The sequence below is a fragment of the Crassostrea angulata genome, chromosome 9, assembly GCF_025612915.1.
Source record: "Crassostrea angulata isolate pt1a10 chromosome 9, ASM2561291v2, whole genome shotgun sequence".
In the NCBI taxonomy this organism is placed as follows: domain Eukaryota; kingdom Metazoa; phylum Mollusca; class Bivalvia; order Ostreida; family Ostreidae; genus Magallana; species Magallana angulata.
Genome location: NC_069119.1, coordinates 36,748,504 through 36,762,376, shown reverse-complemented (window position 1 = coordinate 36,762,376; position 13,873 = coordinate 36,748,504). Strand labels below are relative to the sequence as shown.

General features: G+C 34.2%; 1 protein-coding gene and 1 pseudogene across 1 annotated transcript; one reads left to right on the top strand and one right to left on the bottom strand.

Annotated features, from left to right (window-relative positions):
- Positions 1-321: 321 nt before the first annotated feature.
- On the bottom strand, positions 322-3,827 carry LOC128162550 (uncharacterized). Its single transcript, XM_052825788.1, has 4 exons — positions 3,601-3,827; positions 2,183-3,549; positions 832-1,757; positions 322-333 (listed from the first exon to the last, which is right to left on the bottom strand). Exons 1-4 carry the CDS (start codon positions 3,825-3,827, stop codon positions 322-324), a joined length of 2,532 nt encoding a protein of 843 aa, XP_052681748.1.
- Positions 3,828-7,254: 3,427 nt separating this feature from the next.
- Positions 7,255-12,030, top strand: LOC128162318 (uncharacterized; annotated as a pseudogene).
- The last annotated feature ends 1,843 nt before the right edge of the window (positions 12,031-13,873 follow it).

Sequence of the window (13,873 nt, the reverse complement as noted above, 5' to 3'; positions counted from 1 at the left end):
ATATAAATTAATTAATAATTATCATTCAATTTATCTTTGCAATCCATTTTCATCACATTCAATTTCATATAAAGCAACAGTCAGCCATATTTTGATGATCACAAAGTGTGAAGTCAGTATTACAGTCCATGTGAATTATACACAGGTCGATTTCAGCTGCAGATGTTGAACAAATTGACAAACAACATGTGTGGTTTTGAGAGCAGACTAGATTTTTACAGAAACATTTACAACCTGTCAATATCTAAGATATCTCCATTCTACGACTGATGTTGAGCTAAATATGGCATCCCCAGCAGGACGGGGTCTATGGCATGCCCATCAGGACGGGGTCTGTGTTCATCTACAACAAGTCATTAATTAGCTGTTAATTGATCTAAATCATACAGAATATGTAACGATTTGTATGCAACTACACATAAAATTAAATAAAGACAGAGCTACATTTACAAATATGAATAACCTAATTACATTGACATATAATTTAATAGTTATGTATTGAATTAAATAAATTCCATCCATATGTACTCGTAACAAAACCAATCACAAATTAATTAACTAATTAGAAGAACATCTGACTGCACATCTTATCATGAAATACATTTATGACAAGGATAATTTCTATTTATTTTAGATAATAAACAATTAATCCCATTGACTGGTAGATACAGCTAACCCTGTAACAATGAGCTGTTTATATTGATAAACAATCACACATATAAACATGTCTTACATGTATCTTATTGACTGATAATTAACACGGACTGTGTGTCTTAGTTATCTATATCTAATTAATGTGAAGGATAATGACTCAGACTTACCTGTCAGAGCGTCCTGTCTGGTGAGATACCTGTAGACACACACCTTGTTTTTCTCCCCGACCCAGAGACGGTGAGTGTTGACATCATAATTCAGGCTCCATGGTACATCAATATATTGTGATTTTGTCTGTATATGTGACAGGAACTGACCGTTTTTATCCAACATCTGTACTGTTTTGGTTATTCCATCACACACCAGGATGTGTGACAGCGCGTCAGTGCAGATTCCACGTGGCCTTAGTCCTGATCCTGATGGAGGTCCTGTGTAGGTGAAACGATGTCTTCCTCCATGCTCTGTCACCACTACAGCACCAGACAAAATTTCAGACACCACGACATCCCCATTGTTGTTCTCTGTTATGTACCAAGGTCTACTATACAGTCCCCGCCCTGTGTTGTCGTTCTGTATGGTTTGTGTCAGTTGTCCGCTCTGGTTGTACCGGGTTACCTTGCCTGTCACTGTATATCTATAACACATCCCGACCAGTAGATCCCCAGTGGACGGGGACCAGTACACACACCGTGGTTGCCATGCAGAGTCTTTTCTCTCTATAAATCGGGTGGTGGTTGTTTTCATATCCTTTGACAGTTTGTTGATGTTAAAATTCCTATCTATATAAATCAGTTCACTCTCACTGTTCACTGTGTGTAATCCTGCCTGAAATAAGAGGTAGATATCATAACTACATGAATCCTCCACACGATGTAGAGGGACACCTGTTGTGTCTGTCAAGATGAGTTTTAATCCATCACTGACCCAGACCCGGTCTGATGTCACACAGGAAATGTGACAACAACGAACAACATCTGTCATTGTGATAGAGTGTAGTAACTCGGCGGGCGACATCAGTTTCAGCAGACACTGGTTTCCTTTCTGTGGTGAATCTGTCCCAGGGGTTGGGATTCCACTCAGTAACTCCATTACACGACTTTGATCTACAAACATCAAACATAGAGTTCTAATCCTGTATTGTTACATGGAGTATATTAAGTTCATTCATTACTCTGAAGAAACAATTATCAAACTATTTAACTACTTAAAATTAATTCCTCTTGTATAACTTATTTTCATATATATCCATGATAATGTTTGCATCTTCTTGTTTAAATAAGTTTGAGTAATAAACTACATAATATGTATTATGTTAACATGTACATACTTGTAATAATGAATAACAATTACATTGATATATAACTAATATATGAATTACAATCACAATGAAATAGATATACACTGAATTAACAATTTAACATGACTTGTGTGATAAAACAAAAATGATAAAGGTATACTTAGATCTCATTGAAACATGTATGATACCTAACACATATATACTACATCAATGATAATGACTCAAACTTACCTGTCAGAGCGTCCTGTCTGGTGATACACCTGTAGACACACACGATGTTGTCCACCCGTGATACAACCCAGAGACGGTGAATGTTGACATCATAACTCAGGCCGTGAGGTCTACCCATCTCTTGTGATATTGTCAGTAGATGTGACAGGAAGTGACCGTCCTTATCTAACATATGTACTGTTATGGTTTTATCATCACACACCAGGATGTGTGACAGCGCGTCAGTACAGATTCCAAGTGGCTCTAGTCCTGATCCTGATGGACGTCCTGTGTAGGAGAAACGATGTCTTCCTCCATGCTCTGTCACCACTACAGCACCAGTCCCACTGTAATAGTCAGACACCACGACATCCCCATTGTTGTTTTCTGTTATATAGCGAGGTACACTATACAGTCCCCGTCCTGTGTTGTCATGTTGTATGGTTTGTGTCTGTTGTCCGCTCTGGTTGTACCGGGTTACCTTGCCTGTATGTTTGTCATGCATCCCGACCAGTAGATCCCCAGTGGACGGGGACCAGTACACACACCATGGTTCCCATGTAGAGTCTGTTCTCTCCATAAATGTGGTGGTTGTTTTCATATCCTTTGACAGTTTGTTGATGTTATAATTCCTATCTATATAAATCAGTTCACTCTCAGTGTTCACAGTGTGAAATCCTCTATCATAACAAATACATGAATCCTTCACACGATGTAGAGGGACACCTGTTGTGTCTGTCAAGATGAGATTGTTCCAATTACTGACCCAGACCCGGTCTGATGTCACACAGGAAATGTGAAAACAACGACCAACACCTGTCACTGTGAGAGATTGATGGAACTCAGGAACAGACGTCAGCTTCAGCAGACACTGGTTTCCTACGCGTCGGTTTCCTCTCTCTGTGATTTGGATACTCAGTGACTCCATCACATCCTCCTTGTTGAGTGACTCAGTCATGGAGAGCCGGCTGGTGTGGAGTATAGGATGTATCTGGGGGAGGGCTGCCTTTATGGAGGAGAGGAATTGTAGCGGTCTGATTACTCTCCTCTGTTCATATATGTATAAATATCTCTGTAGGCTGACAATACGTACGATCATTTCTTTCTTCTGTTTTAAACATCTGTGTTTGAAATCAAAGTCACAGAACACATTACACATGAAATCGTTTTGTATATAGTCAATGAGATGATTCAGTGTCTGGGCCTTTGTTAACATCTCTGAATGATAGAGAGAGAATTCTGTGCGACAGGTTTTGAAATCAGTTTTTATTCGTGGCAGGAGAACAGGTCTGTAAAAGAGAGCCTCACTTCTGATGGTGTGAATGGTTCCTCTGTGTTGTTGTCGCGTTTTGTTATAGGATGTTGTAATAACTAATTGTTGGTGATTTCTATGTTGTGTGCAGTGGTAACAGACAGGAACTTGACACGGTTCACAGTACTTTCTATAAACATGGCTAGGATGTCTCACACAGATCTCTTGTGTTGGGATGTAGTTGATCTTATCACGGTGTGACACAACATCGTGGTCAATTGTTTGGAGGTCTTTTACATGGTTCTCTTTACACTGGGGACACAGATCACATGGACACGATACACAATAGTACTCTGTGTCCCCCGGACACTTAGAACACTGATGTACTTTACATGGAGTACTTGCTGTTTCCATTGTGTGTAGGGGCTAGATCTCAAAATCACAACCTGTTCAATAAAAAATAAAGTATTTTAAATGAAGTCAACCACATTCTATCCACATATAACTATCACATTTTTTATCAAATGTTTTCATTTAAAGTATGTTTCTTTAATGTAATAATATATCATTCCTACAAAAATAATAATGATTCATATATATAATGATTCATCAATATGGCTCTGGTTACAAAAAGACTCGAATTGTTAAAGAAATGGCACAAAAAGAATATGATTGACATGAGAGAGAGAGAGAGAGAGTGAGAGAGAGAGAGAGAGCAAGAGCACTCTCTCTCTCATTCTCTCTCTGACCTCTGTTAAACATGTAATCTTGTTTTCTTTCTATCTCTCTTTCTATCCTTTTCTCACTCTCTAGAACATTTTCCAGACAAGTATTTTCTGTCTCTCTGATGTGGGGGAGAGGAATTCCATCTCCCCCACCTAAAATAATTACCTTGCTAATATTGCATTTTAAACACAATTTTCTTGCTTAGTTTGTTTCTCATTTCTTCTTTCATTCTACACCCATTCTCAAAATTTCTCTGCTTTCATACATGCTTGCTTTCTCAGAGAGAGAGAGAGAGAGAGAGAGAGAGAGAGAGAGAGAGAGAGAGAGAGAGAGAGAGAGCAGATAATGAGAGTTAGCAGATAATGAGAGAGAGAGAGAAATGGGGAAAAAGGGATTGAGAGACTGTCTCTGATAAACATGTACCCACTTTCTTTCTATGCCCTCTCACTCTCTATGACATGCTCTTATAAACATGTACTGGTTCTACTGGCTGCGTATTTGACTGTGGTCTATGAATGGCTTCCCCCCTTACCCTGGCTGAGTATTTGACTGTTGTCTATGACTGGTTTCCCTCCTTACTCTGGCTGAGTATTTGACTGTGGCCTATGACTGGCTTTCCCTATTACCCTGGTTGAGTATATGACTGTGGTCTATGAATGACTTTCCCCATTACCCTAGCTGAGTATTTGACTGTGGTCTCTGAATGACTTTCCACCTTACCCTGGTTGAGTATTTGACTGTGGCCAAGGACTGGCTTTCCGTATTACCCTGGCTGAGTATTTGACTATCGTCTATAAATAACTTCCCCCCTTACTCTAGCTGAGTATTTGACTGTTGCCAATGACCAGCTTTTCCCACACCCTGGCTGAGTATATGACTGTGGCCAACGACTGGTTTTCCCCTCACCCTGGCTGAGTATTTGACTATGGCCTATGATTGGAATTTTCCCTTACCCTGGCTGAGTATTTGACTGCGGCCAATGACTAGCTTTCCCTATTACCCTGTCTGAGTATATAACTGTGGCCTATGAATGACTTTCCCCCTTACACTGGCTGAGTATTTGACAGTGGCCAATGACCGGCTTTCCCCTTTACCCTGGCTGAGTATTTGTGACTGTGGCCTACGACCAGCTTCCCCCTTTCCTTAGCTGAGTATTTGACTGTGGTCTATGACTGGCTTTCCCCCTTACCCTGGCTGGTTATTTGACTGTAGCCTATGAATGACTTTCCCCCTTACCCATGCTGAGAATTTGACTGTGGCCTATAACTGGCTTTCTCCCTTACCCGGGATGAGTATTTGATTGTGGTCTATGACTGCTTGCTTTCCTCCTTATCCTATCTGAGTATTTGACTGTGGCCTATGACTGGCTTTCCCCATTACCCAGGATGAGTATTTGACTGTCCCTGGGGAAGATAATTTGACAATATCCTTGCCCTGACATTACCACAAAGATATATTTTTCCTTTGTTTCACAAAATAGACCTTAAATAAGGATGATGGCAATATTTATTTTGTCAATACCTTGGTAGGAAATTGATGTTGACCTTGGCCTATGGTCTCGGGACAACAGTTCCTACCCCAGGGCTAACACAATGACTACTACCCTCATACCTATTTAAGAGCTGTATACTATGATGTCTATGAATGACACACAACGACAGACGAGTGATAGCAAAAGGTCTCCTGAGTGACCAAGAAACAAAAAGATAAGCTGCGTTATAAAAATTCATATATATGAAAAATTCATGAATACTATACCGCATAATTATGTATATTGTTTTTCTTGACTTCATCCACTATATCTCCGTGTCTCATACGCTTAAAACCTATAAAGAGACCACACAATTCTACAAACCAGTACATGTATAACACAAAGTAATATTATACAGCAAATTTCAATTAAAACATAGGAAAACAAATGTACAGAGAGAGAGAGAGAGAGAGAGAGAGAGAGAGAGAGAGAGAGAGAGAGAGAGACTTACTAACACACTAATCGTTATCAAACTTGTGTGTTTGGAACTGTTTTGTAATAATGGAGATTAATGTTACTCTGTGCATTTCTAGCTCAATTAAACAAGTAAAACATAAATAAAATGATTTAAGAAACGAAGTATAAATTGTACATTTATTAAAAACCTGGCTTGGTTTAGGTACATTTGTATTTGTTAAAAAAGGAAAATAACTCAGCGAGACTGTTTAATTAAAATCGGTAGTGCCCCAAAACTCCCAGAAAGCTCGATCAACCTTCAAATTTGTATCTACACAGATAATCCACGATCAATTCATCAATTTATACTATAACTGAAAGAATAGAGAGGGATCAACTGAATAAAATGTGATTAAAAATGATCAACATTACCAAGGTTAACCTCAGATTCAGTAGTGTCAGAGGAGGTTACCTCTAATCTAGTAAATCACAGTTTGAATGTAATGTATACAGATGTCAGTCAATTCACCCAACCTATACCATTGATAGAATTATGAGTGATTACCTGAATAAATTACTGCTGTATCATAATTAAATACAATTTATGTTCATACTATACCACATTTATTAATGTTTTTCCAAAACTGGATCAGTTACTTCTACCTTGAATGAGACTGTTAACTACATGTAAACTTTAAATAACACATCAGCCTTATTATGGAAATCCTTTTTTTAATCACATATATTTGAAAACTTTGACTAATAAGTTGACAGAATTCGAATAACTACAAATGATTTGTTTGCAGATATATTCCAGATTATCAGATCAAAACACATGTGAAACATGAATTTTAAATATGGCCACAGCATAGTATTCATACAGGAAATGCTTAAAATGCTTAAAAAATGGATTTTTACAACCAATTTTACAGTTTATAACTCTTTCTAAAATTAATAAAGGTCCACATGGTATGTTGATATATATATTGTTGATTACTATAGACCCTTTCACGGTAACTGTGGTACTGCTCTTTTGCAGGGCAGATTAATATAATTTGGTGAAATATGACGTAACGTTAATATGTCTTTTTCGAGATAGCCTCCCTTGATGTAGCTCTTCGCGCGCGGAGGTAGATTTTGTCTCGGAGTAAACCAGAAGGTGGGACAGATTTGTTTATATTGACACCTATGCCGGTTTATCGCTGCTGCGTGCCAGAATGCACATCTTCAACAAGAAAACTACAAGATTTGGATAAATATCCACACATTAAATATGTTACTTTTTTTTATTTGTCTAAAAAGTCAGACCAAAGAAGATGAAACCAATGGATAAGGCTCATCAGACGGGAGAAGTCTTGGGTGCCAAACGAATATACAAAAATTGGTTCTTGCCATTTTGAGCCCGGCTCAAATACTCCAACATTAAAATTTATTTCCATACAACAATTTCAAGAAATCGTCTTATACTAGGTATATCTGTTAATGAATACCGGTAACTCATAATAAGATAATATGGACTGTTGAATATTGGCGAATTTAATGAGCAGACGACAGTTCTTTCTTTTTACATATAAAAGTTTATGATTTTTTTCAAGTTCAGTGTTTATCTATAGAATGTGATGAGTATACATTCAGCTGTTTTCACGTCAAATGCTTAGGATTGTCTCTGCTTGTTAATGTGAAGTTTGTTTAACACTATTATTTAATTCTTGATTGTTAAAATCCTAGCTATCCTTTTTCTAAAATGAAATTGTTATAACAAGAAAACCAGCAACGTTATCCAGATGACAGATGATATAAGTGATGATTAGGAAACTTCAACAGATAGCAATAGTGGCATACATAATATGTACTTCTTCGTCATTATGAAGAAAACAACGTTGCTGAGGATTATGAAATCAACACCACTCATTATAGATCTGAGTGTAATTACTTATCAATTAAAAACATGCGTTCTAGCCTGTTAACATACATATTTCAACTGTTATTCAATTTTTTAAATTGCAATATAAATGAGTAGAAAAAAACTTCATATTTTTATACCTGACTTTTGATATATTTATTCAATTCTGAATTTAAGCTTCGAGTTTCAAAAAATAGAAAAAGTGTTACCATTCATTGATTATAACCTGCTGTATTACTTTATCTATTCTCATTATAAAATTAAATTTGTCCAGGTGTGAACGTGTGAAGAGAGTGGAATGTGTTACAAATCCTCCCTTCATCGATCATGTTTATGTTGCTGGTACATCACCAGATTCTACTGATGTGTACGTCCAGGATACAGCAGTGCACACGGACATGACTATGAATGATATCAACATAATGTTTGATCAAATCCACAAACTTCAAGCAAAACTTGATAACAAGACCACTCCTTTTGTGGAATGTGTTACAAATCCTCCCTTCCTCGATCAAGTTTATGTTGCTGGTACATCACAAGTTGGTCTACACATATTCGAGTTACTATTTTCTAATGCATGTTGTAGTTTCGGCATAACATTAACGTATTCTATGATGCTGATAGTTCATATCACATGCCGATCATTTCTTTAAAAGGAATAATTCAGTATGCTTCTGTACTGTTCACTGACAACTTACCAAAAATGTAGCTCCTTTGAACATGTGCATATGGCATGAAATCCCGATCCCGATTCAGATACACGTAAGCAAGCCTGGTTCCCCCTACCTCAGGGTCCACGCAATTATAATTAAGAATAAAGTTTTTATAAATTTCAATATGATTAATATATTTGTTTTCATATGCATAATTTGGTGACATTTTATTAGAATAATTGAATATTAAGTTCGTTAAATGGATATCTCTCTTCCATATTGCTATCTCTTCTCTCTCTCTCTCTCTCTCTCTTTCTTTCTTTCTTTCTCTTTATCTCCTGTCCTTTTATTTATTTCCATATATTTTTATTTTGTTTTAACCGTGCACTGAAATTATAGTTGCTTCTCACACTCCCCTTCATTCAACTTTATTTTGAAATGTCGAGACATCGGACTGGCTGTCCTACATTCTAGAAGTTGAAGTGACGGAATACGACAACTGTTTACCTACGATGACGCGAATAATTGGAATGACAACAAGCGAACTGTAAGCCGATAGGCGTGTGTAAGGAGAAATAATTTTAAGAATAACAAAACAAAATCAATTATTTCATCCCCCCAAAAATATTTGCTTTATGTAGTTATAGTAGTGTATAAATTATATATATTGCTATGCAAATCTAAAATGTTGATAAGTGCAACAGAGAAAGAAACATACCCGTGGGTTATTTGTTATGAATATGTTCTTATGTACCAGTGTCATTTTTCTCTAATAATTTGTTATACTGGAATATGTACACTGAAGCAAAGGAGTTTTTCTCTCATATTCACTGTAGTTTAAAGTGAACGTCTTCATTATATTATCTTTTTTCGAAACATATACAGTTATACTAAAAGTAGATACGAATAACATGTTGTTGATTAACAAGCATGTTTCAGTTCAAATAGAGCGATTAAATATTTATCATTTATTAAGAAAATATAGGTCGATAGCTTTCCAAAAACTGTTTTCGTTTTATTACGTATATTCTATTTTCTAAGAATACTCTAAATATCTTAAATATGTAGCGATTTTTGACTGATTCCCGTTTCTTTCTCACTAAAAACAACAGCAGAATGAAGATTGCAAAACGGAAACAGGTTGAAAACACCTATTGTAATATTGTAAATGTAAGATTCAAAATGAAGCAAACGTGTGTGATTATGGACACGACCTACCCCCCCCCCCCCTCCCCTCTAATATTGACATAAGTCGGAGTACGTTCAGGTTTTTTCCTTTTATATGAAGCTTATAAGAGTCACGGAGTCTTTCTTTACAGATTTGAGTAACATTGTCTTTTTATTTCTAAACCATATTGAATCACACCTACAGCGACAGTTTGACCGTAAATACAATTTCTATCCAAAGGATGGTGTAAATTGGTGGTGGATGGGTGTCTTTTTTTAAGCTTATTTGTAAATTGATAACTTTTTTTGCATTAACATACATTTTTTTTTATTTTCTATACTTTAAAGTGTAAATTTTACACTTTAATCTGTAAATTTTACACTTTAATCTGTAAGATTTACACTAAAATCTTTAAAATTTACACTTTAATCTGTAAAATTAACATTTTAATCTGTAAAATTCACACTTTAATCAGCACATTTTACAATTTAATCTGTAAATTCTACACTTTAATCTGAAAAAATCACACTTTAATCTGTAAATTTCACACTTTAAAGTGTAAAATTCACACTTTATTCGGTAAATTTTACACTTTTATGTGTAAAATTTACACTTTAAAGTGTAAAATTCACACTTTAATCTGTAAATTTTACACTTTAATCTGAAAAATTCATAATTTAATCTGTAAAATTTACACTTAAATCTGTAAAATTCACACTTTACTCTGTAAATTCTACACTTTAATCTGTAAATTTTACACTTTAATCTGAAAAATTCACACTTTAATCTGTAAAATTTACACTTAAATCTAAAAATTCACACTTTAATCTGTAAAATTTTCACTTTAATCTGTACATTTTACACTTTAATCTGTAAAATTCACACTTTAATCTGTAAAATTCACACTTTAATCTGTAAAATTCACACTTTAAAGTGTAAAATTCACACTTTACTCTGTAAATTTTACACTTTAATCTGTAAATTTTACACTTTAATCTGAAAAATTCACACTTTAATCTGTAAAATTTACACTTAAATCTAAAAATTCACACTTTAATCTGTAAAATTTTCACTTTAATCTGTACATTTTACACTTTAATCTGTAAAATTCACACTTTAATCTGTAAAATTCACACTTTAATCTGTAAAATTCACACTTTAATCTGTAAAATTCACACTTTAAAGTGTAAAATTCACACTTTAATCTGTACATTTTACACTTTAATCTGTTAACTTCACACTTTAAAGTGTAAAATATACACTTTTATCTGTAAATTTTACACTTAAAAGTGTTAAATTTACACACAATCCTGTAAAATTGGCTCATATATACACATACATTGGAGAGTATTTATCACTTCCGATGGTTTGATCGAAGCATTATTGACTGAAATAGTTTATTAAGTAAATATTTGAAACGTTGTCTTAAATACAGGGACATCACTACACAGTGGTATTTAAAAAAAACTGTGGATTTTTCAAATAGATATAAGTGGTTTTAGGCCTCGGCTTTTTGCCACACTTTTTTATGATGATTTTACAATAAAAATAAGAAATAGTGTTGAATTACTGATCATTCAAAGAATATACATCATGTATCATTCTGTCTAAACCTCGATTTAGTACGTTCAGTATTTTGAGTTGTGTACGTACTATTAAAACCTGATTAAATAAAACTGTACTGTATACAAATGAATACAATTGGTGCTTTAAACTAGTAAAAAAGTCTCGTATACATTTAGCAGGCTTGAAGACTGTGTATTTGCATAAAAGTGAACAAAAAGTAAAAACCCCAAAACAATGTTACAGATAATTCTACATTTTATGTTGCAGCCACCATATAATTATGTGGTGGATGGCCGTCAGATAAATAAGTGGTGATCGCTAGTTTTCAGTCCATTAAATAATAACTTTTTTCAGTTTTTGTGAAAATTTTAATCTGATTGAAAGAGACGAGAGAAACGGCTTGCATTATAAAAAGCCCTTAGCGTTGAACATTTTTTTGCCATGTGACATTGATACATTTGTCTAAGAGAATTTAATTATAACTGTTTCAGTTTTTGAAAAATTGAATACTGTTAATGAGAACTCATTTCTCGATTGCAATGTTTATTATTAAAGCAAGATCAGAGAAATGTCGGACATTTAATTAAAACAGCAATGTGGTGTTGACATAGTATTTCACAGATTAATGTGTGATTTTACAGATATATGTGTGATTTTTACAGATAGATGTGTAAAATTTACAGAGTAAAGTGTAAAATTTACACTTTAAAGAGTGAATTTTACACTTTAAAGTGTGAATTTTACTCTTAAAAGTGTGAATTGTACACTTTAAAGTGTGACTTTTACACTTTAAAGTGTAAATTTTACAGATTAAAGTGTGAATTTTACACTTCAAAGAGTGAATTTTACACTTTAAAGTGTGAATTTTACACTTTAAAGTGTGAATTTTACACTTTAAAGTGTGAATTTTATACTTTTAAGTGTGAAATTTACAGATAAAAATGTGAATTTTACAGATTAAAGTGTGAATTTTACAGATTAAAGTGTAACATTTACAGATTAAAATGTCAATTTTACAGATTAAACTGTGAATTTTACAGATTAAAGTGTAAAATTTACACTTTAAGTGTAGAAAATAAAAACAATGTGAAGTGTATATGTGGCACTTATACGCTTCCGTATCATTCAGATATCTGCAACCACCCCCCCCCCTACAATCTTTATTCAATGTTTTCAATTTTTCAGAGAGGAAATTGACTTGTAGTACTGAATTCTTCGAAATTCATCTCGCTGTATTTCAACTAAACTTCGTAACTCTTTTTTCTCTCTATTTCTTTCCATTTATTGTTTTTTACCATATTATGTGTCAAGTCTTTTATTAAGTCGTATACCCGGTGATATTTTTACCCAGTTAAAACAGCCGACTTTCTTCTTTAATTTCAGATCTTTATCATGTCATATTTCTTTTTGCTAAACGGTTGGCTGAATTTTGTTAATGGGTTGTAGGTGCGATTTTGCATTCTTAACCTAATTTCAAAGTTTTATATCTGCAATGAATTAAATACGTCGTGTGTTTTCGTGCTAAACAAAAAGCTTCAACTCTAATTTTCTTTGTAAATGTAAAGGATTAAAAATGGACTCTTAAAACTATGTCCAGAAATGTGTTTGTAAATTGTGTATCGGACAAAGATTTTGATACAAACAAAACCTAATTTTTTGTCATGTTTTTGTAAATCATGTGCCCTTCTTCAGTTCTGTGCTGTTTGCCTCTCTATGCCGTTCTCTCTCTTTATGTCGTTGACTGTTTAATAAGAATATTTCATCAATATACTAAGAGAAAGAATGTTTCTAAACAATATGTAATGTGCTAATGAAAAGAATGTAATACCAAGAGTAGTATTTATGGGTAACTTTGAGTCCCGTATCAAGGATTAATTTCATTATAATAAAACGAGTAATTTCTATTATCATTGGCATCTGCAGTAATGTTAAGGCGTCCCGATGCTGAAATACGGCTGGAAAACGATATTATTTGAATAATCGCAAAAATACTTTGACCGGGGGTATTTCTTAAAATCTATGTTACATTTATTGACACCGATGTTAAACATTATATTGGATGAATTTTTGTGACGTCATATGTACTTTGTAATCACGTGATGAGCGAGTCCTAATAATGCAAATGATCTATTTAAATCGTATCGGCGCAGGTGATTAATGACATTCAATCATACATATTTTTAATTAATTTAGTTAATTATGACGTCATATCGTATGGAGTACCGACAAATTTACGTTCTACATATCGCTACAAAATCCATCGGGAAGCCTTAACATGCCCGTGTCCTGAAAGCTATTGCAGTGGTTAGATAAATATGATGCATAAACTATTCCAGCATGCGTTATCATTTTCTTAATTCAATCAATAACATTTAATGTCGTTAATTATGATTAACAATAAAGTTTTATAAATTCTAATATGATTAATATATTTGTGTTCATATGCATGATTCGGTGGCATAATATAATTTTCTTAATTTAATTAATAACATTTATGGTCTGTAAAACTGCTGATAA